The sequence below is a fragment of the Coregonus lavaretus genome (assembly GCF_964263955.1).
Source record: "Coregonus lavaretus genome assembly, chromosome: 28".
NCBI lineage: Eukaryota > Metazoa > Chordata > Actinopteri > Salmoniformes > Salmonidae > Coregonus > Coregonus lavaretus.
In genome coordinates this window covers 24111355-24134655 of record NC_140015.1, presented here as the reverse complement: position 1 = coordinate 24134655, position 23301 = coordinate 24111355, and the positions used below count along the sequence as shown (strand labels likewise).

At 46.5% G+C, this 23301-nt stretch overlaps 1 protein-coding gene across 2 annotated transcripts; it reads left to right on the top strand.

Annotated features, from left to right (window-relative positions):
* Positions 1–19551: 19551 nt before the first annotated feature.
* Positions 19552–22715, top strand: LOC311104378 (uncharacterized protein). 2 transcript variants are annotated; one of them, XM_084146196.1, is made up of 6 exons: positions 19552–19778; positions 19958–20051; positions 20293–20889; positions 20987–21022; positions 21216–21338; positions 21456–22715. In XM_084146196.1, exons 2-6 carry the CDS (start codon positions 20020–20022, stop codon positions 22435–22437), a joined length of 1770 nt encoding a protein of 589 aa, XP_084002322.1. In that variant the 5' UTR covers positions 19552–19778; positions 19958–20019; the 3' UTR covers positions 22438–22715. The 2 variants fall into 2 exon arrangements, with proteins under 2 accessions (XP_084002322.1, XP_084002321.1); XM_084146195.1 differs by having other exon boundaries at positions 21213–21338.
* Positions 22716–23301: the final 586 nt, after the last annotated feature.

The following is a 23301-nucleotide window of genomic DNA, read 5'->3' as shown; positions in this document are numbered from 1 at the left end:
ACCTGTTTGTGCTAGAGAGTGGGCTGTGCTTGCTGTGGTGTTGTGTGAGCCGAGAGCGTACTGAGGGCAGTGGTTAGGAAGCAGCAGGGGGAACCCGGCAGACCCAGCTGTGACAGTGGCAGAAATACAGATGTGCTGACTGCTCCGTTTCCATGGAAACAGCACAGAGCCTGCCCCCTACCCCACCCGTATCTTCAGCTTGCACAAGATAGGCTACATACAGCCTGGTTCACACATGCCTATAGATGTGTCAAAAAACATGTCTGTGAATTCCTGGCTCAATGTCCATGTATATTCCATGCTCTTTTATTTGTGTTGATGCATTTTTGAGTTGGTATATGCCTGTGACTGTGTAAGCGTGCTTGGGAGATTGAGAGATTGCTTTAGAGAGCAACATAGCAGATGAGAGACTCTTCAGGAAAAGAAAAACAGGGACACACTGAAGAGATCAAAGAATACATACTGAGCTTATTTAATCCATGAATGGCGATAGCTATAAATAGTGTCCCCGGTTTCAGCACTGGCCCACTGGACATTTCCCGACTGCTGCTGCTTGTGAGCAGAGTATTTGTGTGTGAATTTGTGTGTGCGCTTTAAAGAGCCTGCATGCACAATATGTTAAGGGGATAGATGTTGTATAAGTCATGATCATCTGAACGTTGATTTGTGCACATTGGTGAGGGTGTGTGTACACATGTGTACATGAATGTATGTGAATGGGCACCCACATTCTCTCTCTCTCTCTTTCTAGCTGCAGTATGCTGTGGCTCTGTATGCAGGACCATCTCTGCCTCTCTGTCTCAGGCATTACATCACAAAGAATGGTGTGAGACAAGAGGTAAAGCTTTATTTTGATTAAGTCACAGTTAAACGCAGCACAACTATTTCATTCAGTTTTTTCCCTTTTCATTCCTAAGGGTATATCATATATGACCATAATTAGCTTGTTATAACAGACCACAGGTTATGAAACCATTCACTTATAGTATTGTAGTAATTTCATCAAACCAGTTTCACTTTATCTACAGTATATGAGTAAAAGTGACCTGTCTGTTCCGTATGTCTGGGCGTTGGTACACAGGGAACCCAGCTTTAACTATATGTTATTAGTAGGAAGAGAGAAGGGGGGTGGGGAGGGGTCTGCTAGCCCAGCACCAGGTTAAAGCAGGCGAGCTGAATCACATTGTGCTTGCTTCAGTGATATTGGAAGACTTGACCTTCCCAGCCACAGCACTTTTTCAATTCAATCCAATTAGTTTAGCAATGTGTCACCACCAAAGCAGTGTGGTGCGAACATGCTGGGGAATCCCAATGTGAGAGCAGGGCCCATATTTAATCTCCCTGAACCCAGTGCCTTGTGGAGGAAAGATGAAGCACCGAGACACGTGACTTAAAGACACAAGGAAATATGCAGTATTTACAGGGGAATATTGAACCACTCTCTAAGCTTTTCTTTTAGTCCAATGTCTCCACTTCTGTCTCAACCAAATCATGTCCTCAACATGCTCTTATTCTGTCCTTTATTTCATAGAAAGATGCTATGGTGATATCTTATTCTCTTCCTTCCCTCGTCACTCTGTCCTTCACACACCTGAGCTGCATGTGAGCCATGGTGCTAAATCATCTCATCTCGCTCTCTCTGCTCCACTCTGTATGCTAGAAGTGCACTGTCTACCTCCTCAGTTTATTGAACTGATTTTAAACCTGCACCATCCCTAACCTTCAATGGCTGAGGGACAGAGGCAGTGCCATTAAGATTGAGGTGGGATAAATGCAAATAAACTATAAAATCTATTTGCAGGTTGCAGGTATGATAATAAAAACAACATGCATACAAATGAATCCATGAGTGAGTTAATGGATGAATGGATAAAACAGTGAACACATTTCGCTTTGATTTACACATAACACATGAAACAAGAAACACACTGGAACTATCCTTTGATGCTCATCATCAGATTCATCTAATTCCTTCTTGATGATTCTATGCATTTTAATGGTAGGCTATCTGTTAATCAGAACCAAGGACAGAGGTACACTACCAGTCAAAAGTTTTAGAACTGTCAGGGTGACGTGTATGCTGTGAGCGAAGTCAAGCGCAGGACACCGAGCTACTGGCAGACGAACTTTACGTGCACAGTAATCAAAAATACAAACAAAACCAAACAAACAATCACACACAATAACCAATGAGAGACAGGGGGTTATAAAGGGAATACAATGTAACATAATGGGAAACAGGTGAAAACAATCAAGACAAACTAGACAAACACCGAAACATAGATCGGTGGCAGCTAGTACTCCGGGGACGACGAACGCCGAAGCCTGCCCGAGCAAGGAGGAGGAGCAGCCTCGGCTGATTCCGTGACAGTACCCCCCCCTTGGAGCCGCGCGCCGACCCCGGCCTCGGGGACGGCCAGGATGACGCGGAGCAGGGCGAGTCGGATGACTCCGGTGGAAGTCCCTCAACATGGAGGGATCTAGGACGTCCCTCCTAGGGACCCAGCATCGTTCCTCCGGACCGTACCCCTCCCACTCCACGAGATACTGCAGGCCCCCCATCCGACGCCTCGAATCCAAGATGGAACGGACTGAGTACGCCGGAGCCCCCTCGATGTCCAACGGGGGCGGAGGAGCCTCTCGTACCTCACTCTCCTGGAGTGGACCAGCCACCACCGGCCTGAGGAGAGACACATGGAACGAGGGGTTAATGCGGTAATTAATGGGCAGTTATAACCTATAACATACCTTGTTCAATCTCCTCAGGACTTTAAATGGCCCACAAACCGCCGACCCAGCTTCCGGCAGGGCAGGCGAAGGGGCAGGTTTTGGGTCGAGAGCCAGACCCGATATCCCGGTGCATACACCGGAGCCTCACTGCGGTGGCGATCGGCGCTCGCCTTTTGCCGCCTGATAGCCCGCTGCAGATGGACATGCGCAGCGTTCCAGGTTTCTTCCGAGCGCCGAAACGACTCATCCACCGCAGGGGCTTCGATCTGGCTCTGATGCCAAGGTGCCAGAACCGGCTGATAACCTAGCACACACTGAAAAGGCATAAGGTTAGTGGAGGAGTGGCGGAGTGAGTTTTGGGCTATCTCTGCCCAGGGAATATATCCCGACCACTCCTCCTGCCGGTCCTGGCAATAGGACCTCAGAAACCTACCCACATCCTGGTTCACTCTCTCCACCTGCCCATTACTCTCGGGGTGAAAACCTGAGGTAAGGCTAATCGAGACCCCCAGACGTTCCATAAACGCCCTCCAGACTCTAGAGGTGAACTGGGGACCCTGATCAGACACTATATCCTCAGGCACCCCGTAGTTCCGGAAGACGTGTGTGAACAGGGCGTCAGCAGTTTGTAGGGCAGTAGGGAGACCTGGCATAGGAATGAGACGGCAGGCCTGTCCATGCAAGTCCCGGAAAATCTCATCCACAAATGATTGGAAGACGAAGCATTCATTGAAGGAGCATTCATTAAACCGTATGGCATGACGAGGTTCTCATAGTGACCCGAGGTGGTACTGAATGCTGTCTTCCACTCATCTCCCTCCCTAATGCGCACCAGGTTGTACGCGCTCCTGAGATCCAATTTTGTGAAGAATCGTGCCCCGTGTAATGACTCCGTCATACTAGCAATCAGAGAGAGAGGATAGCTGTATTTGATTGTGATCTGATTGAGACCACGGTAATCAATACACGGGCGTAAACCCCCATCCTTCTTCTTCACAAAAAAGAAACTCGAGGACGCAGGGGAAGTGGACGGCCGTATGTATCCCTGTCTCAGAGATTCGGTGACGTATGTCTCCATAGCCGCCGTCTCCTCCTGAGACAGAGGATACACATGACTGCGCGGAAGCGCAGCGCCTACTTGGAGGTCTATCGCACAATCCCCCTGTCGATGAGGTGGTAATTGAGTCGCCTTCTGAGTGCCAAATCGGCATACTCAGGTGGAATGTGCATGGTGGGAACTTGGTTCGGGCTTTCCACCGTCGTTGCCCCTACGGAAACACCTACACACCGCCCGAAACACTGATCAGACCATCCCTTGAGAGCCCTCTGTTGCCATGAAATGTTGGGGTCATGAGATGTTAACCAGGGAAGCCCCAACACCACGGGAAACGCAGGAGAATCAATCAAATACAAACGTAGTATCTCCTCATGGCCCTCCTGCGTTTTCATCCTGAGAGGCGCTGTGACTTCCCTAATCAATCCTGACCCCAAAGGACGTGTGACACTCTGGCTCCATGGACTTTGATTATTGAGCCAGGGTTGTTCATTTTCATTGTTTGGGTGTATTTCTATGTTGGGGATTCTAGTTGTTCATTTCTATGTTGGGTGATTGTTCTTGATTAGTCATATGACTCCCAATCGGAGGTAACGAGTGTCAGCTGTCGGCTCGTTATCTCTGATTGGGAGCCATATTTAAACTGTGTGGTTTCTCTTTGGTTTGTGGGTTTTTGTTCCATGTTTCTGTCAGTGTTACAGAGGACTTCACTATCGTCATTTGTTGTTTTTCGTGGTTGCTTTATAAAATAAAGTCATCATGTTCACTCCACGCGCTGCGTATTGGTCCGCTTCTTCAGACGATCGTGACAGGACGGCTATCTAGGGCATGGATGGGGAAGGGCACATCAACAGGTACAATAGGAATCCCTAACTTATAGGTGAATTGGCGATCGATAAAATTCCTAGCTGCGCCTGAATCTACTAGCGCCTTATGCTGGGAGTGAGGAGAAACCTCGGGAAACACAACTTTAATACACATATGCGCAACAGAGAGCTCTGGGTGAGTTGGGTGCCTACTCACCTGGAATGACTCATCAGTGCGCTGCCTACTGCCTCGAATCCTAGGAGACCCTCCCCAGCACCGACCAGCAGTGTGTCCTCTGCGGCCACAGTTGGTGCAGGGGACGGCCTCCCTCCTGGTCTCTCTCCTGGTCTCCCTAGCACCAGCACCTCCGAGCTCCATAGGGGTCGGCTCGGAAGTGCTGGGGGATGGAATGGACGGCCCTGAATCCGGACGTCCGCGGGTAGCCAACAGGGTATCCAGATGAATGGACATGTCCACCAGTTGGTCGAAGCTGAGGTTGGTGTCCCTGCAGGCCAATTCCCGACGTACGTCCTCCCTCAGGCTACATCTGTAGTGGTCGATGAGGGCCCTCTCATTCCATCCAGCGTTGGCAGCCAGCGTCCGGAAGTCCAGCGCGAACTCCTGTGCGCTCCTCCTCCCCTGTCTAAGGTGGAATAGACACTCACCCGCCTCTTTACCCTCTGGTGGATGATCGAATACTGCCCTGAAGCGGCGAGTGAACTCCGAAGAGTTAACCCACTCTGCGTTGGCCCACTCCAGCGCCTTGCCGGACAGACAGGAGATTAGGGCGGACACGCTCTAGTATCCCGAGGGCACCGGGTGGATGGTTGCTAGGTAGAGTTCAACCTGGAGCAGGAAACCCTGACACCCGGCCGCTGTGCCATCATAAGCCCTCGGGAGCGAGAGCCGAAACCCACTGGACCCCGGAGGTGAAGCGATGGGCATCGCCGATGGTGGTGGTATCGTTGGAGGAGGCGTAGGCAGACCCCCTCTTTCCCATCGCTCCATAGTGCTCACCACCCGTTCCATGGCGGTGCCGAGAGCCTGGATCATGGCCGCTTGGTGTTCGACGCGTTCCTCCATTGATCCAGCTGGCACCGCCGCTCCTGCTGACTCCATGTGTGGTGTGTGATTCTGTTAGGGCGACGTGTATGCTGTGAGCGAAGTCAAGCGCAGGACACCGAGCTACTGGCAGACGAACTTTACTTGCACAGTAATCAAAAATACAAACAAAACCTCCAAACAGGGAGGAACAAAATACGCATTCACCCGAACACTGCCGACTTCACGGAAAACAATCACACACAATAACCAATGAGAGACAGGGGGTTATAAAGGGAATACAATGTAACATAATGGGAAACAGGTGAAAACAATCAAGACAAACTAGACAAACACCGAAACATAGATCGTGGCAGCTAGTACTCCGGGGACGACGAACGCCGAAGCCTGCCCGAGCAAGGAGGAGGAGCAGCCTCGGCTGATTCCGTGACAAGAACACCTACTCATTCAAGGGTTTTTCTTTATTTTTACTATTTTCTACATTGTAGAATAATAGTGAAGACATCAAAACTATTAAATAACACACATAGAATCATGTAGCAACCAAAAAAGTGTTAAACAAATCAAAATATATTTTATATTTGAGATTCTTCAAATAGCCACCCTTTGCCTTGATGACAGCTTTGCACTCTTGGCATTCTCTCAACCAGCTTCACCTGGAATGCTTTTCCAACAGTCTTGAAGGAGTTCCCACATATGCTGAGCACTTGTTGGCTGCTTTTCCTTCACTCTGCGGTCTGACTCATCCCAATCCATCTTAATTTGGTTGAGGTTGGGGGATTGTGGAGGCCAGGTCATCTGATGCAGCACTCCATCACTCTCCTTCTTGGTAAAATAGTCCTTACACAGCCTGGAGGTTTGTTGGGTCCTGTTGAAAAATAAATGATAGTCCCACTAAGCCCAAACCAGATGGGATGGCATATCACTGAAGAATGCTGTGGTAGCCATGCTGGTTAAGTGTGCCTTGAATTCTAAATAAATCACAGACCGTGTCACCAGCAAAGCACCCCCCACACCATAACACCTCATTCTCCATGCTTTACGGTGGGAAATACACATGCGGAGATCATCCGTTCACCCACACTGCGTCTCAAAGACACGGCGGTTGGAACCAAAAATCTCAAATTTGGACTCCAGACCAAAGGACAAATTTCCACCAGTCTAATGTCCATTGCTCGTGTTTCTTGGCCCAAGCAAGTCTCTTCTTCTTATTGGTGTCCTTTAGTAGTGGTTTCTTTGCAGCAAATCGACCATGAAGGCCTGATTCACACAGTCTCCTCTGAACAGTGGATGTTGAGATGTGTCTGTTACTTGAAATCTGTGAAGCATTTATTTGGGCTGCAATTTCTGAGACTGGTAAATCTAATGAATTATCCTCTGCAGCAGAGGTAACTCTGGGTCTTACATTCCTGTGGCGGTCCTCATGAGAGCCAGTTTCATCATAGCGCTTGATGGTTTTTGCGACTGCACTTGAAGAAACGTTCAAAGTTATTGAAATGTTCCATATTGACTGACCTTCATGTCTTAAAGTAATGATGGACTGTCGTTTCTCTTTGCTTATTTGAGCTGTTCTTGCCATAATACGGACTTGGTATTTTATCAAATAGGGCTATCTTCTGTATACATTTACATTTACGTCATTTAGCAGACGCTCTTATCCAGAGCGACTTACAAATTGGTGCATTCACCTTATGATAGCCAGTGGGACAACCACTTTACAATTTTTTATTTATTTTTTATAATGTTTTAATTTTTAATTTTTAGAGTATATTTTTAATTTACATTTGTTTTATATATATATTGTTTTTTTATTTTGTTTTTTAAAATGTATTTATTTATTTATTTTTGTGTGGGGGGGGGGGGGGTAGAAGGATTACTTTTATACTATCCCAGGTATTTCTTAAAGAGGTAGGGTTTCAAGTGTCTCCGGAAGGTGGTCAGTGACTCCGCTGTCCTGGCGTCGTGAGGGAGCTTGTTCCACCATTGCGGTGCCAGAGCAGCAAACAGTTTTGACTGGGCTGAGCGGGAACTGTGCTTCCGAAGAGGTAGGGGGACCAGCAGGCCAGAGGTGGAAGAACGCAATGCCCTCGTTTGGGTGTAGGGACTGATCAGAGCCTGAAGGTAAGGAGGTGCCATTCCCCTCACAGCTCCGTAGGCAAGCACCATGGTCTTGTAGCAGATGCGAGCTTCAACTGGAAGCCAGTGGAGTATGCAGAGGAGCGGGGTGACGTGAGAGAACTTGGGAAGGTTGAACACCAGACGGGCTGCAGCGTTCTGGATGAGTTGTAGGGGTTTAATGGCACAGGCAGGGAGCCCAGACAACAGGGAGTTGCAGTAATCCAGACGGGCTCTGTCATAGCTGGCCGTGACCGGGAGACCCATGGGGCGGCGCACAATTGGCCCAGCATCGTCCAGGGTAGGGGAGGGAATGGCCGGCAGGGATGTAGCTCAGTTGGTAGAGCATGGCGTTTGCAACGCCAGGGTTGTGGGTTCGATTCCCACGGGGGCCAGTATGAAAAATAAAAAAATAATAATGTATGCACTAACTGTAAGTCACTCTGGATAAGAGCCTGCTAAATGACTAAAATGTAAAATGTAAAAATGAGATGACAAGTGCCTGGATTAGGACCTGTGCCGCTTCCTGTGTAAGGTAGAGTCGTACTCTGCGAATCTTGTCACAACACAACTGATTAGTAAAAATAAAGAAAAACCCTTGAATGAGTAGGTGTTCTAAAACTTCTGACCGGTAGTGTATATGATGCTATGCTAAGCTACAGGACTGTTTTGCTAGCACAGACTGGAACATGTTCCGGGATTCTTCAGATAGCATTGAGGAGTACACCACATCAGTCACTGGCTTCATCAATAAGTGCATCGATAACGTCGTCCCCACAGTGACTGTACGTACATACCTCAACCAGAAGCCATGGATTACAGGCAACATCCTCACTGAGCTAAAGGGTAGAGCTGCCGCTTTCAAGGAGCGGGACTCTAACCCGGACGCTTATAAGAAATCCCGCTATGCCCTCCGACGAACCATCAAACAGGCAAAGAGTCAGTACAGGACTAAGATTGAATCGTACTACACCGGTTCTGACGCTCGTCGGATGTGGCAGGGCTTGAAAACTATTACAGACTACAAAGGGAAGCACAGCCGCGAGCTGCCCAGTGACACAATACTTCCAGACGAGCTAAACCACTTCTATGCTCGCTTCGAGGCAAACAACACTGAAGCATGCATGAGAGCACCAGCTGTTCCGGATGACTATGTGATCACGCTCTCCGTAGCCAATGTGAGTAAGACTTTTAAGCAGGTCAACATTCACAAGGCCGCAGGGCCAGACGGATTACCAGGACGTGTACTCCGAGCATGTGCTGACCAACTGGCAAGTGTCTTCACTGACATTTTCAACATGTCCCTGACTAAGTCTGTAATACCAACATGTTTCAAGCAGACCACCATAGTCCCCGTGCCCAAGGACACTAAGATAACCTGCCTAAATGACTACCGACACGTAGCACTGACGTCTGTAGCCATGAAGTGCTTTGAAAGGCTGGTCATGGCTCACATCAACACCATTATCCCAGAAACCCTAGACCCACTCCAATTTGCATACCACCCCAACAGATCCACAGATGATGCAATCTCTATTGCACTCCACACTGCCCTTTCCCACCTGGACAAGAGGAACACCTACGTGAGAATGCTATTCATTGACTACAGCTCAGCATTCAACACCATAGTGCCCTCAAAGCTCATCACTAAGCTAAGGATCCTGGGACTAAACACCTCCCTCTGCAACTGGATCCTGGACTTCCTGATGGGCCGCCCCCAGGTGGTAAGGGTAGGTAACAACACATCTGCCACACTGATCCTCAACACGGGGGCCCCTCAGGGGTGCATGCTCAGTCCCCTCCTGTACTCCCTGTTCACCCATGACTGCATGGCCAGGCACGATTCCAACACACTCATTAAGTTTGCAGACGACACAACAGATGTAGGCCTGATCACCGACAACGATGAGACAGCCTATAGGGAGGAGGTCAGAGACCTGGCATCCTGACCTGGCATCCTGACTGGTTGCATCACCGCCTGGTATGGCAACTGCTCGGCCTCTGACCACAAGGCACGACAGAATGTAGTGCGTACGGCCCAGTACATCACTGGGGCCAAGCTTCCTGCCATCCAGGACCTCTATACCAGGCGGTGTCAGAGGAAGGCAAAGACTCCAGCCACCCTAGTCATAGACTGTTCTCTCTGCTACCGCACGGCAAGCGGTACCGGAGTGCCAAGTCTAGGTCCAAAAGACTTCTCAACAGCTTCTACCCCAAGCCATAAGACTCCTGAACAGCTAATCATGGATACCCGGACTATTTGCACTGCCCCCCCACCCCCACCCCCACCCCCACCCCATCTTTTTACGCTGCTGCTACTCTGTTAATGATTTATGTATAGTCACTTTAACTCTACCCACATGTACATATTACCTCAACTACCTCAACTAGCCGGTGCCCCCGCACATTGACTCTGCACTGGTACCCCCCTGCATATATAGCCTCCCTACTGTTATTTCATTTCACTGTAATGTCTACACCTGTTGTATTCGGTGCATGTGGCCAATAACATTTGATTTGATTTGATCACAACACTTCAACGCTAGGATCATATGCTTTACTCCAGTCACTCAGGTTGGTGCCATGCCCCCTCATGTGGCAGGGAGAAGATACTGCAGTAACTTGTATCATGACAGTCTTACATTTGTCGGCTAGCTACCCTCCGAAGTCCCTAGTATGTTAAAAAACATCTAGTCTCACCATCCTTTCAAATACAACTTTAAAATGAACTTCAAAAATAGGCCACAATCTTGTTCCCGGTGACAGATTTGTTAACTAAAGGATTCGCTCTGTTTGAGAGTTTCTACTTCTCGCCTCGCAATGTCAATGGCCGTGTTCGAGAGGATCAACACCGCAATGTATCATGGGTAAATTGTGACTGACTGATTGATCTACAAATAATAATTAGTTGTTATTTATGATGCAAAGTGATTTGTAGATCAGTCAGTCGGCAGTCGCCTGCAGTCATTTTGATGCTCTCGAACATGGCCAATCATTCAAAGGCATGTGACCTGGTCCAAGTTGAGTTTGGTAAAGTAAGGGAAAAGAAACTGAGAATATCACTTTTGTCAAGTCCCCTTGTGTTGTATTATGGGGATAGAAATTGTCCGACTTGCGCCTACATGACGACTGCATGAACTTTACAAAAACCATGTGATCAAAGGTCATGAAGTTTTGACCGCATTCAACTCCAAATTTCTGCAGTTGCTCATAACAACGTCATCCTGCAGTCATCACACGCTTTGTGGGAGGCTCTATTGTCAACCAATCATTAGGGTGTTTTTGTTTGACCCAAACGGACATGACCAAAGACGTGACTGAAACAGGAATCAACTTTGCCGACGGCAGTGGATATGTACAATTTATTGTGATATTTGAGTCTCTCTCTCACCAATTGATAGTAAAATGTACACATATATACAGTATATATACAAAAGTGTGTGGACACCCCTTCAAATTAGTGGATTTGGCTATTTCAGCCCCACCCATTGCTGACAGGTGTATAAAATCGAGCACACAGCCATGCAATCTCCATAGACAAACACTGGCAGTGGAATGGCCTTGCTGAAGAGCTCATTGACTTTCAACGTGGCACCGTCATAGGATGCCACCTTTCCAACAAGTCAGTTCGTCATATTTCTGACCTGCTAGAGCTGCCCCGGTCAACTGTAAGTGCTGTTATTGTGAAGTGGAAATGTCTATGAGCAACAACAGCTCAGTGGTAGACCACACAAGCTCACAGAACGGGACCGCCGAGTGCTGAAGAGTGTAGCGTGTAAAAATCGTCTTTCCTCGGTTGCAACACTCACTACCGAGTTCCAAACTGCCTCTGGAAGCAATGTCAGCACAAAAACTGTTCGTCGGGAGCTTCATGAAATGGGTTTCCATGGCCGAGCAGCCGCACACAAGCCTAAGATCACCATGTGCAATGCCAATCGTCGGCTGAAGTGGAGCAGTGGAAACGTGCTCTCTGGAGTGATGAATCACGCTTCACCATCTGGCAGTCCGACGGACGAATCTGGGTTTGGCGGATGCCAGGAGAATGCTACCTGCCCCAATGCATAGTGCCAACTGTAAAGTTTGGTGGAGGAGGAATAATGGTCTGGGGCTGTTTTTCATGGTTTGGGCTAGGCCCCTTAGTTCCAGTGAAGGGAAATCTTAACACTACAGCATACAATGATGACATTCTAGACGATTCTGTGCTTCCAACTTTGTGTCAACAGTTTGGGGAAGGCCCTTTCCTGTTTCAGCATGACAATGCCCCCGTGCACAAAGCGAGGTCCATACAGGAATGGTTTGTCAAGATCGGTATGGAAGAACTTGACTGGCCTGCACAGAGCCCTGACCTCAACCCCATCGAACACTTTTAGGATGAATTGGATGACTGCGAGCCAGGCCTAATCGCCCAACATCAGTGCTCAACCTCACTAATGCTCTTGTGGCTGAATGGAAGCAAGTCCTCGCAGAAATGTTCCAACATCAAGAGGAAAGCCTTCCCAGAAGAGTGGAGACTGTTATAGCAGCAAAGGGGGGACCAACTCCATATTAATGCCCATGATTTTGGAATGAGATGTTCGATGAGCAGGTGTCCACATACCTTTGGTCATGTGTACCTCAAACTTCCTTCATAGTGGACACAGAGACATAAAAATGGTATCAACGAGTTCATCTGACTCTAGGGAAGTAACATTGCCAAAATCCCTTTAAGTTTATTAGGCAGTGACAATGTACAACAAAACTTAAGTCTCAGAATATGAGAAGAAGTGATGCATTGCACCAGATTTAGCTGACAGCTAGTAAACATAATATTAGACCTTGATGAAAAGGTACTGTATGTCAACTAGGCTAATGAGAAAGCAAAAACAATGTCAACAAACCAAAATCATACAAAGCAAGACTATACTGTGAGGTCCAATGGAGTGGAGTAGGCAGTCAGTGTGTTGGTTGGTACAGAACATATAAACATGAAAACCTTAAGTACAGACATTTAAAACCATAGATTTGTATTTGGTTTTGTATTTATTATGGATCACCATTAGCTGCTGTCAAGGCAGCAGCTACTCTTCCTGGGGTCCAGTAAAAGATCAGGACATACAGACACATTTGAACAACATTTCATCAGGTGTAAAGCTTAATGTTTGCCAATATGAATAGGCTATGTATCAGAATAATATGTAGACCTATCGTTCCCAAGGGGAAATTTGTCTTAGACACACAAATATCATACCCCAAGACATGCCTCTCACCATTGCAATAACAGGGGAGGTTAGCATTTTTGGGGGGGTATGATATTTGTGCATCTGTAACTTTCTCACTCATCATTATTCAAGATTCATTCAGGATTATCCATAATCATGGTAGCATCCACATTAATGTAGAAGTGTTTAGAAACATATTCTATTCTTATTTACAATAAAAGTGACTCCAAAATGACACAATGTTTCATCTCTCACAGGGCGCAGCCATCTTGCATAGACTCTTGTGTGTTCCATGGTGAACGAGCTATGCAAAGTAGCTAGCTTAAGGGAGGTGACCATTGCAGGACTAAGCACGATTATAAACACACTTTCCCTCAAGTCCTGCTAACCAGCACCTGCACGTATATAGCAAGAGATAAACTATAAACGTGGCGTGAGTTACAGCTGACCCGCACGTATAAAGCAAGAAATAAGCTATAAACGTGTGAGAGGTAGAATGCCCGTTCACGGTCAGGCAGTTTACACTGTTGGCTTAATTATTTTTCCACAAGGAAAAGTTACAGCCATTCATGTTTCCTCTCCATCATTCAGATAGTGTATGAGACAAAGGCTGATACTGTAGGTCCGTAGTAATCTTTACTATTATACTGTGTTGCACAGTATTTACTTTAGATATAGTATATTACACTGTGAGCTTAATTGTGGAAAAGGTACAGCCATTCACTTCTCCTCTCCTTCAGATAGTGTATGAGACTAAGGCTGATACTGTAGGTCCCATTCTATACTATCGTACAGTATTGTGCAGTATATACTATAGACAGTAATATTACACTGTTGGCTTCCTTTTCCAGTATTGGGCTGAGTTTATGATAGCCCAACCATAGTGAGAATACACTGGTGTTTTTTTCACACAGTTGCGATAGTTTTTGTTACACTATTTTACAGTACAGAAAGTAACTATCATAGTTTCCCTTGGAAACTTAATATCAGCTCTATTACACTGAGGGTTTCAGTGTGTAGCTGTGTTTACTATAGTTATGTTGCACTACTTTACAGTACAGACAGTAACTATCATAGTTTCCCTTGGAAACTTAATATCAGCTCTATTACACTGAGGGTTTCAGTGTGTAGCTGTGTTTACTATAGTTATGTTGCACTACTTTACAGTACAGATAGTAACTATCCCTTAATTGGAAACTGACAGCTCTATTACAATACTGTTTTTTTCACTGGGTTTACTATAGTTTTTCTGTTGCACTACTTACAGTAGGCTACATACAGTAACTATGCTCGTTTCTAGTGACTGTCCTAGTTTCCCTTGGAAACTCACTGCGGTCTAATAAACTAATAACCCCAGCTACACACTGCGGTCTTGCACAGTGTGTAGCTGGGGTTATTAGTTTTATGTTGTACTTACAGTTAAGACTGTAACTATCCTAGTTTCCCCTGAAACTCAGTATATAGCTGGGTTTACTATAGTTTTGTTATATTAGTTTACAGTACAGACAGTAACTATCCTAGTTTCCCTTAGAAACATACATAACAGCTAGATTACACTGCTGGTTTTATGCAGTGTATAGCTGGGGTTGCCATATTAATTTGTTATACTGCAGGGTATACACTATCCATCTCTTCTTCCCACAGAGAGAAACTACCATTTCCAGTATGGCTTTTCGCCTTGAGAAATGCGAGGTGACCCTGCCCACAGGCAGCGGACTGCGTCTAAGAAGGGTGGCACTCTGCAGTCACCCTGAGGTGCTTGCCGCTGGCATTGGCAGCTTCCCAAAGGCCAAAGTGAGAGAGGCAAGTTGAGTCCCCATGGGCACTAAATACAGTGAATGAAGGATACGAACTCCAATTCCGATGCTGGCCACCGCTATAGTCCCGGTCGCCTCAAATGTCTCAGGGTCTTCTAGTGTTGACGCCCTGGTTGACTGAATGTTTCCGAATGAGTTCAGATGAAGGAGTGTCAATCTACACCCAAACCCCTCATTCTGGCCAAGGGTTCTGTCTGACAGACATGTTAACCGGCCATTACAGTTATCCACACACGCCCCTCTCACTGTTGTGGGTGAACTAGGGGCTTCCCCCAGTGTGTTGTGCCCGGATAGGGCAATGGACACTTTTCACAGACGCAGGCAATACGAAAGCGTTATCAGTTTTCGTTAACTATGGTGAGAGAGTTTTGGGCAACGGCCTATCTGACCGGACTCTCACATTACATGGTGGACACTGTTACTGCAGCATTTCGGCTGGTCCGCTAGCCTTTGTCTTTTGCTGTGGTGGCACATTCTACTGGAGGAGTCATACCTGGATGATTGGATAGTCTGCCCCATCCAGGGAACAGGTCACAACGGACACGAGGACCCTCTTGAACCACATTTGAGTTCTGGGCCTCACCCTAAACGAGGAGAAGAGTCACCTGACCCCCTCACGGAAGGTGATCTACCTCGGGATGTCCATAGACTCGACTCTCATTAGGGCACTTCTCCCTCAGGTGAGAGTAACAAAGTCCTATCCTACCTCAACTGTTTCCGGCTCGGACGAGCCATGTCGGTGTTAGAGTGCCAACAGTTACTCTGCCTACTGACGGTGGCTTCACTGTTGGTTCCGCTGGACATTCTCCATCAGGCCACTCCAACGATGGTTCAACTCCCACGGCCGGCACCCAAAACAACACAGACACCGTCAACTGTTGGTGATGAGTGCATGTTTGAGGACCCTATCGAAGTGGCTATCCTGCTCCTTCCTGTTAAAGGGGGTGAGCCTGATCAGAGTCCACCGCAGAGAGCTGGTGTGCACTGAAGCCTCTCTGAAGGGTTTATGTGCCGTGTTCATAGGCAGCTGGCCGCTGGACCCCCATGGAGTGGTCAACACATCAATGTGCTGGAGCTCAGGGTGGTTTGCCTAGCTCTTCAACAGATCCAGCCCACACTCAGGTGGTGCTACAGCTTTGGGACAGGTTTGGGAGAGCACAGATGGACCTGTTTGCATTTCAGGAGAACACTCATTGCCCCAGCTGGTTCTCGATTTCGAACCCTATGGGTCTGGACGCCCTCGCTCACGATTGGCCGGCAATGCCGCTTTACGCTTTCCCACCATTTCCCCTGATCACAGCTACACTAGACAGGGTCATCTTGATTGGCCACCAGCTGCTCTTGATAGCTCCATGCTGGCCGAGACCACCATGGTTCAGTCTTCTGTTGTCTCTCCTCTCGGGGACACCATGGCAGCTGCCCCTGAGGCCCGACCTCGGTGGCATCTGGACCCGCACCGCCTCCAGCTTCGGGCTTGGCCTCAGAGGCGTTAGTGGACCAGTCTAGGCCTACAGGACAATGTGGTGAACACGTTGTGGGGCGTCATGGTTTCTTCCACCAATGCATCATATCAAATGTGATGTGGCATATTCTGTACCTGGTTTGAGAGCCATTTGTGCAAACGGTTTTTACAGTTTTCTTACATTACACAGACACAGGCAATATGACAGTCTGATCGGCTATTCGTTTGCTATGGTGAGAGACTTCTGGGCCAGAGCCTCTCACATTGGATTGTGGACACTATTACTATAGCATATCGGCTGGCCAGCCGTCCTCTGCCGTCTGCTGTAGTGGCACATTCTACTAGAGGAGTAGCTACATTGTGGGCACTGCTCCGAGGAGTTCCCCTCAAGGCACTATCGAGTCATTGTTGCCCCTGCCAATGAGGTCGGAACGGCTGTGCTAGGTGTTGCCTCCACTTCCTTGAGTGGGGACGGAGGGACATAGCAACTATGACTGCCCTGAGCTCAGTCCTACGGGACTTTGCTCTCTGTCTGGCCCTTACCTAGTTCACCGATTAATCTGGTATTGTGATACCATATTAGAGTGATCCAATTTAGTGCTACATAACGAAGGTTACATATGTAACCACGGTTATGTGAGCTATTGGATCACTACAATCCTCTTTGTCGGTGATCAACGGCGCCTCGAAAAGGACACAAGGTGGAAGTAGTGTGCTGGCAGCTATTTAAGGGAGTCAGCTGCAGCACTAAACGGTACACAGGACTAATCTAAAATTCTTACTCGGAATGTATCCTGCCGTGCGGAAGGATACCATATTGAAGTGATCCAATAGCTCACATAACCGTGGTTACTAATGTAATCTTAATTTCCCATCTCCTCCAAAAGTATCTGTGTACACTATTTTATCACAGTTTCTAAACCTAGAGGCGCAACATCGCGAGACTTCCGGGAACGCTTGAGAAACAGACCAAGCAGATGCAGACCAGGCCGGGGTTTGGGATTTGAGAATTCAATGAGAGAAGTGAAAAATTCTTCCTTAGTTGTTAATTTTCTCGAAATCTAAAGGCACAACCTAGAGTTGAGCCAACTTGTTATTACTCCAACCTTGTGAAAGTGACAAACTGACACGTTTTCATTTTAGCCAAAAACAACTTTATATCAAAGTAGTGACTTTGATTTGATGGCCTGCACATGCGCAGTTCGGAACGAGACGACCGTTAGACCCGATTATGTGTTTCTGCGCATGAGTTTAGCTAGCCAATGTCGCCTTGACATCGCCTACAAGTGTGATCAGGGTTTTACATTTTAGTCATTTAGCAGACACTCTTATCCAGAGCGACTTACAGTGAGTGCATACATTATTTTTTTTCATACTGGCCCCCCGTGGGAATCGAACCCACAACCCTGGCATTGCAAACGCCATGCTCTACCAACTGAGCTACATGGAGAAGCAGTTTCTGCCTGTACTGTCTTTGATTTTATTCTCTCACGCATCTCTTCCTTGTTTGGGTGTGTCGTCACGTCCTTGTTTAGCCGTAGATGGCTATTACCAGCTCATTGCCCTCTACTGTCCCGGGGTAATATTGCCGATTTCCCCCCTTTTTTTATTTTTTCAAGCGAACTTCTAAGGGAATTTGTGAGCACACTCGTTCACAGGGTTGCCATGTCCGCAGTTTTCGGACAATTGGGCTACTTTGAAAACAATGTCGCGGGTGAAAATGTATTGGTCACGGGTTGCGGGTTTTTGGGCTACTTTTAAATTGCACTGAGGCCGCCATATACAGTATATTTTACTGTGACCTGCTGCTACCGACTATCAGGTAGTAAGCAAGCAGGCTGTTACTGACTGAGTGAGTGGTGTGGAGGGGGAGGGCCGGAGGGGTGTGTGTGTGTTCAGAGCACTGGTTGAGAGAGCGCTGCAGCAGACAGCTGAGCCATGGAGATAGAGTAGCACGTGATAATTTTTTACAAGTTGTAGGTAGGCTATTTAGATTGGTCATTATGGAGATACCTATTTCCAACCCTTTCTCCATAAAACATATTAATGATCTAGAACTGATATAGAGGCAACAAAGCACTGGAAAACGACTTTAGGCGCACTAGAGCGCTTTAGATAAATTTGCTCAGTGTGGACTTTTCTTATGGAAAACATAATCAAGCAAAGGGTTTTACTCATGCTAAGTTCTTGGGTCTCAAGTGCTGTTCGAGTGGAAACTCCCTTGCATGCTACTGACATTAAATGTGGAGAATGATACATTTGCATCTGTTGGCCATCAAGTAGGCTATTAATTTCTATGCCATTGTAGGCTACTGCAGCCTACCATTCGATACAATAAAGATGTTGATATGACGATTTCACTGGAGTCATTGAAAACCAATTTGTGCCACTTGTGTAGCCTACCTGGAGCTGGCAAACGGATTGAATGAATAGCCTATAACTTCAGCCATGTTTAGTTAATTAAATTGGAAGTTATCAATTGTGATCATGGTCACAGCTCTATCGCAAATGTATCATTCTCCACATTTAATGTCAGTTTCATTGTGGACTTTTCCCTGAAATGAGATGTTGGCCTATCAGGGGCTAGGCTACCTGCATCTAGCTCAACAAACCATGGCAAAGTTGAATAGCAATTATAAACCCAGATTTGAGTCAGTAGCCTATGCCTATTGACATTAGCCAATCTCGCAAATAGGCTATTTATAAATGTCCGTAGTCTTAACATCTGGCACATAACAATGGCACAATTGCCAGAAAATAGCCTAACATACGTTTTTTGAAATTCGTCCAAGTATTTATTGAACAGAGATTTCGAGGTCCTCTGTTCAACTTTCATCACTCAAACTCTCCTGTCGGATTTAGCTATAGTTATGCACATGTGCAAACAGGTTTTATTTACAATTATAAACTAGGTGGTTTGAGCCCTGAATGCTGATTGGTTGAAAGCTGTTGTATATCAGACCGTGTACCACTGGTATGACAAATTATAGGTAGAAGCTAATAACAAGATATATATGCTATCTTATTGAACAAGCAACTTAACTCAAATAATGATGTGTGCGCTAGCTCTCCAGCTTGTTGTGCTGCTTGGCTGGCCTGCTGCTGCCTGTGCACGAGCTGAGCGCCTGCTGCCGACGTCACTCACAATGCACTTTTGCGGCCAGGCACGTGTTGTGACTGAGTGTGTGACAGAGAAAGTCGTTTCTGTGTAATTTTTAGGGAAAATGCGTGCATTTTAGCGTTTGAGTGACTTTTCAAAAGTTGTTAAAAGATCAAAAGAGATTTTTAAAAGTAGCTACATGTGTTGCTAGGTGCTGTTTGAAAAATAAGTTGTAGGGTAGTCTGAGAAGTTGCTAAATCTAGCAACAAAATTGCTAAATTGGCATCACTGTCATTGGGCAATACATTTTAGCTTGACCTGGCAACCCTGCTCGTTCGGTACTCTGCTCGACACCAGCCGAATCGAAGCATGCTGACCTATTTAAGGAGACTACGTTCCAGTTTTGTCTGCGTGCAGTAGCGTCTTTGTCAAGGTGAGTGAGGTTGAATAAATCCCAATTTTTTTACACAAATTAAATGTTGTACTTCGAAAAGTATCTAAACATGTTTGCTCATGTAAGCGATGCCATGTCTGTGAATCCTGATTCTAAATTATTTCAGAAGAGAAATGCAGACTTCGATTTTTCATGATTGTTCACTATTTGATCCACAGTTAATGGACATGCCCAAGGCAACACGAATTCTGTTAAGTAACAATATCAACCAAACCGGGAAATGTCAAAACGCAAAGAGAGCGCCATGTCACGGTGAGACTATTAATAACTGGGGGCAATAAATAACTGTGGCAAAAAAGGAGAGTGTTGTTGGATTACTTTACGAAGACAACAGAGGGCAGTGTTGACAAAGAATCCAAGGTTTTCAATAAAGGCTGTTCAATAAAAGGTTAAAGTTGGATAGGCACTCTGTATCTACAACTTTGTAATTTTATATACTGATTAGCCTGAATTCAATAGTAAAGCTCCTAACTGAAGCCCTCTTTGTTTACAGATCAGAGTTAACAAGGGAGCTCTTGGGCCGGTACATCTCAGACACCCTCAGCCACATTCACACAGTGAGGGAGTTCTGCGACAGGCATTCCAAATGGGCCCTTCAGAGGGAGACAGAACTGGAAATGATGAGGGACATCAAGGAGAGGGCAGACAGAATTGACCTTAAGTTCGACCATGTCCGTAACTCGGCGACCAAGGCCAAGGCGTTTGGGGAGTTCGTATGGAGCGGTCTGACCCAGGTGACTGCAGACAGTAGGCGTGAGGAGCTGGAGAAGGAGCTGGGTGCTGTACTAAAGGACACTCTGGGAGGCCTGGAGAAGCTGGATTACTTCCTGGATGCTATGGAGTGTCTGGCAGTCACCTGTCTGTTCGTGTTTGAGGAGAACAGGTTCCTCTGTCTGCCTCTGGGGACGAGCCCTGCCAGTGTTCAGGCTGTCATCATTGCTGCCAGAATAGCCTGCCCTCTCCTCATCCACTTTAAGAGGGATGCTAAGGCCTTCTTTATGCCCAGCCTGCTCAATGTAGAGGTGCTGGCCTTCCAGCTGGATAGATACATACAAATCAGCCAGCAGCTCTGTAAGAGGATGGAGAAGCGGTAAGTGGAGCTCCCATCACAATTTCTTCAACATTAACTTATGTAATGTTCTTCATTGCCATTTTACAAACACATGATGTCAATTTTTTCCTTCTAGATTACAGATCAGACCACAGCCTGAGAGTAAACTTGGGTAAGATCCCTCACACAGTTTTAATATCAGCATTCATTTTATATTAGCATAGTTGTACTATTTTCCTTTCATTTTTGTCCTTCTCAGATGTCATTTGACAAGGTTATTTGGCTTATGTGATATAATTCCAATGCCACATAACAATGTAATGAATATAATGTAATGTTGAAATTAATATGCATTGTTACAGTAGCTACATCAGTGAAATGCTGTTTTGGAAAAAGAAGAATTACATCCCTGTGGTCAACCTTGGTGATGTGAGGGAAGAGTCCATACAAAATATGCTCCAACATTTGAATCAGCTGAGTGATATCAGGTAGGTTATTCTGCCATGGTTTGGTTCTTCTCTTAAAACCTATGTTGACATTTTTTAACAAGATTCAAGAACTAGTCTATTGGAATACAGTAAATAGATATCTTCCCCCTCTGTCAGGATGGACCAGCACCTCAGACTGACGTTCCTGTTCCAAGAGGCTGCTCAGTGCTTCATTGGCCGGTTCAGCCAGCGCCGACCCAGGATGGAGCAGTTTCTGACCAAGCTGGAGGAGAGTGCTGTGCAGCTGGACAGGATGAAGCTGGGGGCTAAGATCTCCAGTGTGGCAGGCAGCTCAGTGGGGGTGGCTGGAGGGATCCTAACCATCGTGGGCTTAGCTCTGACCCCTGTCACTGCTGGGGTGTCAATGGCTCTCACTTATGCAGGGGTCAGCCTGGGGGTCACCAGTGGGGTCAACAGTTTAACCACTGGCATCACAGAGATGAACGTCAATAGCATCCATGAGAAGAAAGCCAGTAAAGTCTTCCAGAGTTTCATGGAGGACGTGGAGAGTCTCCAGGAGTGTCTGGAGGATGTGGCCAGGAATATGGAGCCCATCCTGGGGCAGAGCAGGGTGGACATGGTTGGAGCAGGGAAGGTGATTGCCACCACTGGGGCCATCGGAAAAGGCATTGACTTCCTAGTTGACCTTTCCTCAGGTTTGAAGCCGGTGAAAGTCCTTAGAAATGAAGATCTGATCACAAGCGCTGGTAAGTTGGCGCTCCAGGAAGGCAAAGCAGCACAAAACCTGCCCAAGCTAGCAGGGGACATCCCGGGCATTGGACAGGTGGCCCCACTAGCCCTCTCCAAGTCAGCGCGGGCTGGTCTCATCAGCATCAACGCCCTCTTCATTGGCCTGGATGTCTTCTTCATCTGTAAAGACAGCGTCGGCCTGGCCAAAGGCAGCAAGAGTGAGAGGTCTCAGCTCATCCGTGCCAGATCAGCATTGTGGCGCACAGAGCTGGACTCCTGGCAGAGGATCCATGACTCGCTGTGTAGAGGTCAATTCATGTTAGAGAAAAGCCAGATTGTCCTGGAGCAGCCATTTTACCCTCTGGAGGAGAAGCGGAGAGGGAAAAACTCCATGTGTATGACGCAGTAAGACAACGTCAATGACTTAACAGTCTTTTAAGTTAGGGCCTCTCAAACAAACTGTACAGTGGCACTTAGAATGTTCAACAATTAAACATAAAGAGATGACACAAAGCACTTTTTCCATTTTCATCAATCATTCTGTACACAAGTCTAATTTTATAATCAACTTTACAATTGAATGTTATAATAAATGAAACTATCTGGGCAATTTAATGAAATGTATTCAGCTTGGCACTTATTCAAAGTAGTCTGTTAATTATCATGGCCTGATGTTTCCAACATATGTGTTCCGTGTAGTCAAAATACTGAAATGAAATGTAATTTTTCTATAATTGTGCTGCTGACATGTACCTTCATGCACAGAAGACTCATATTCCTCACTTCACTGGAAGTTGAAGACGTCTTGCAATGGGACAGATCGAAATTTACTGGGGGGGAGGGGCTGGTCCGACTCAAGGTGTCCCCCCCAAAAAAATCACCCTCCCCAAAGTTACAAATATTTTCACATGACCCTCCCCTTGTACTGAAAAATAAATGGAACACCTTCCCCCCTCATAGAATTAACTCTAAATAATATTTATGACCACAAATAACAATAACTGTAGCGAGCCTGTGTTTATAATTGTGGATATTGACTGTGCCACTTCAGCATGCTTTTGTGGCACAGTCGATGCCACACAGTTCTACGGGCCAGAAGGTTGAGGGTTCGCTGACCACCACAGACAAGCTCACTCTCCCTGCCTGTTTCATTACACTACGATCAGAGCCAGCTGCAGAAAATAATCAGCTAGGGCTGAATCAGATTTTCAAAATGTTTATGCCATATTTATAATTATATAAAACATATGCAACCAAAAAAATCCACCAACAG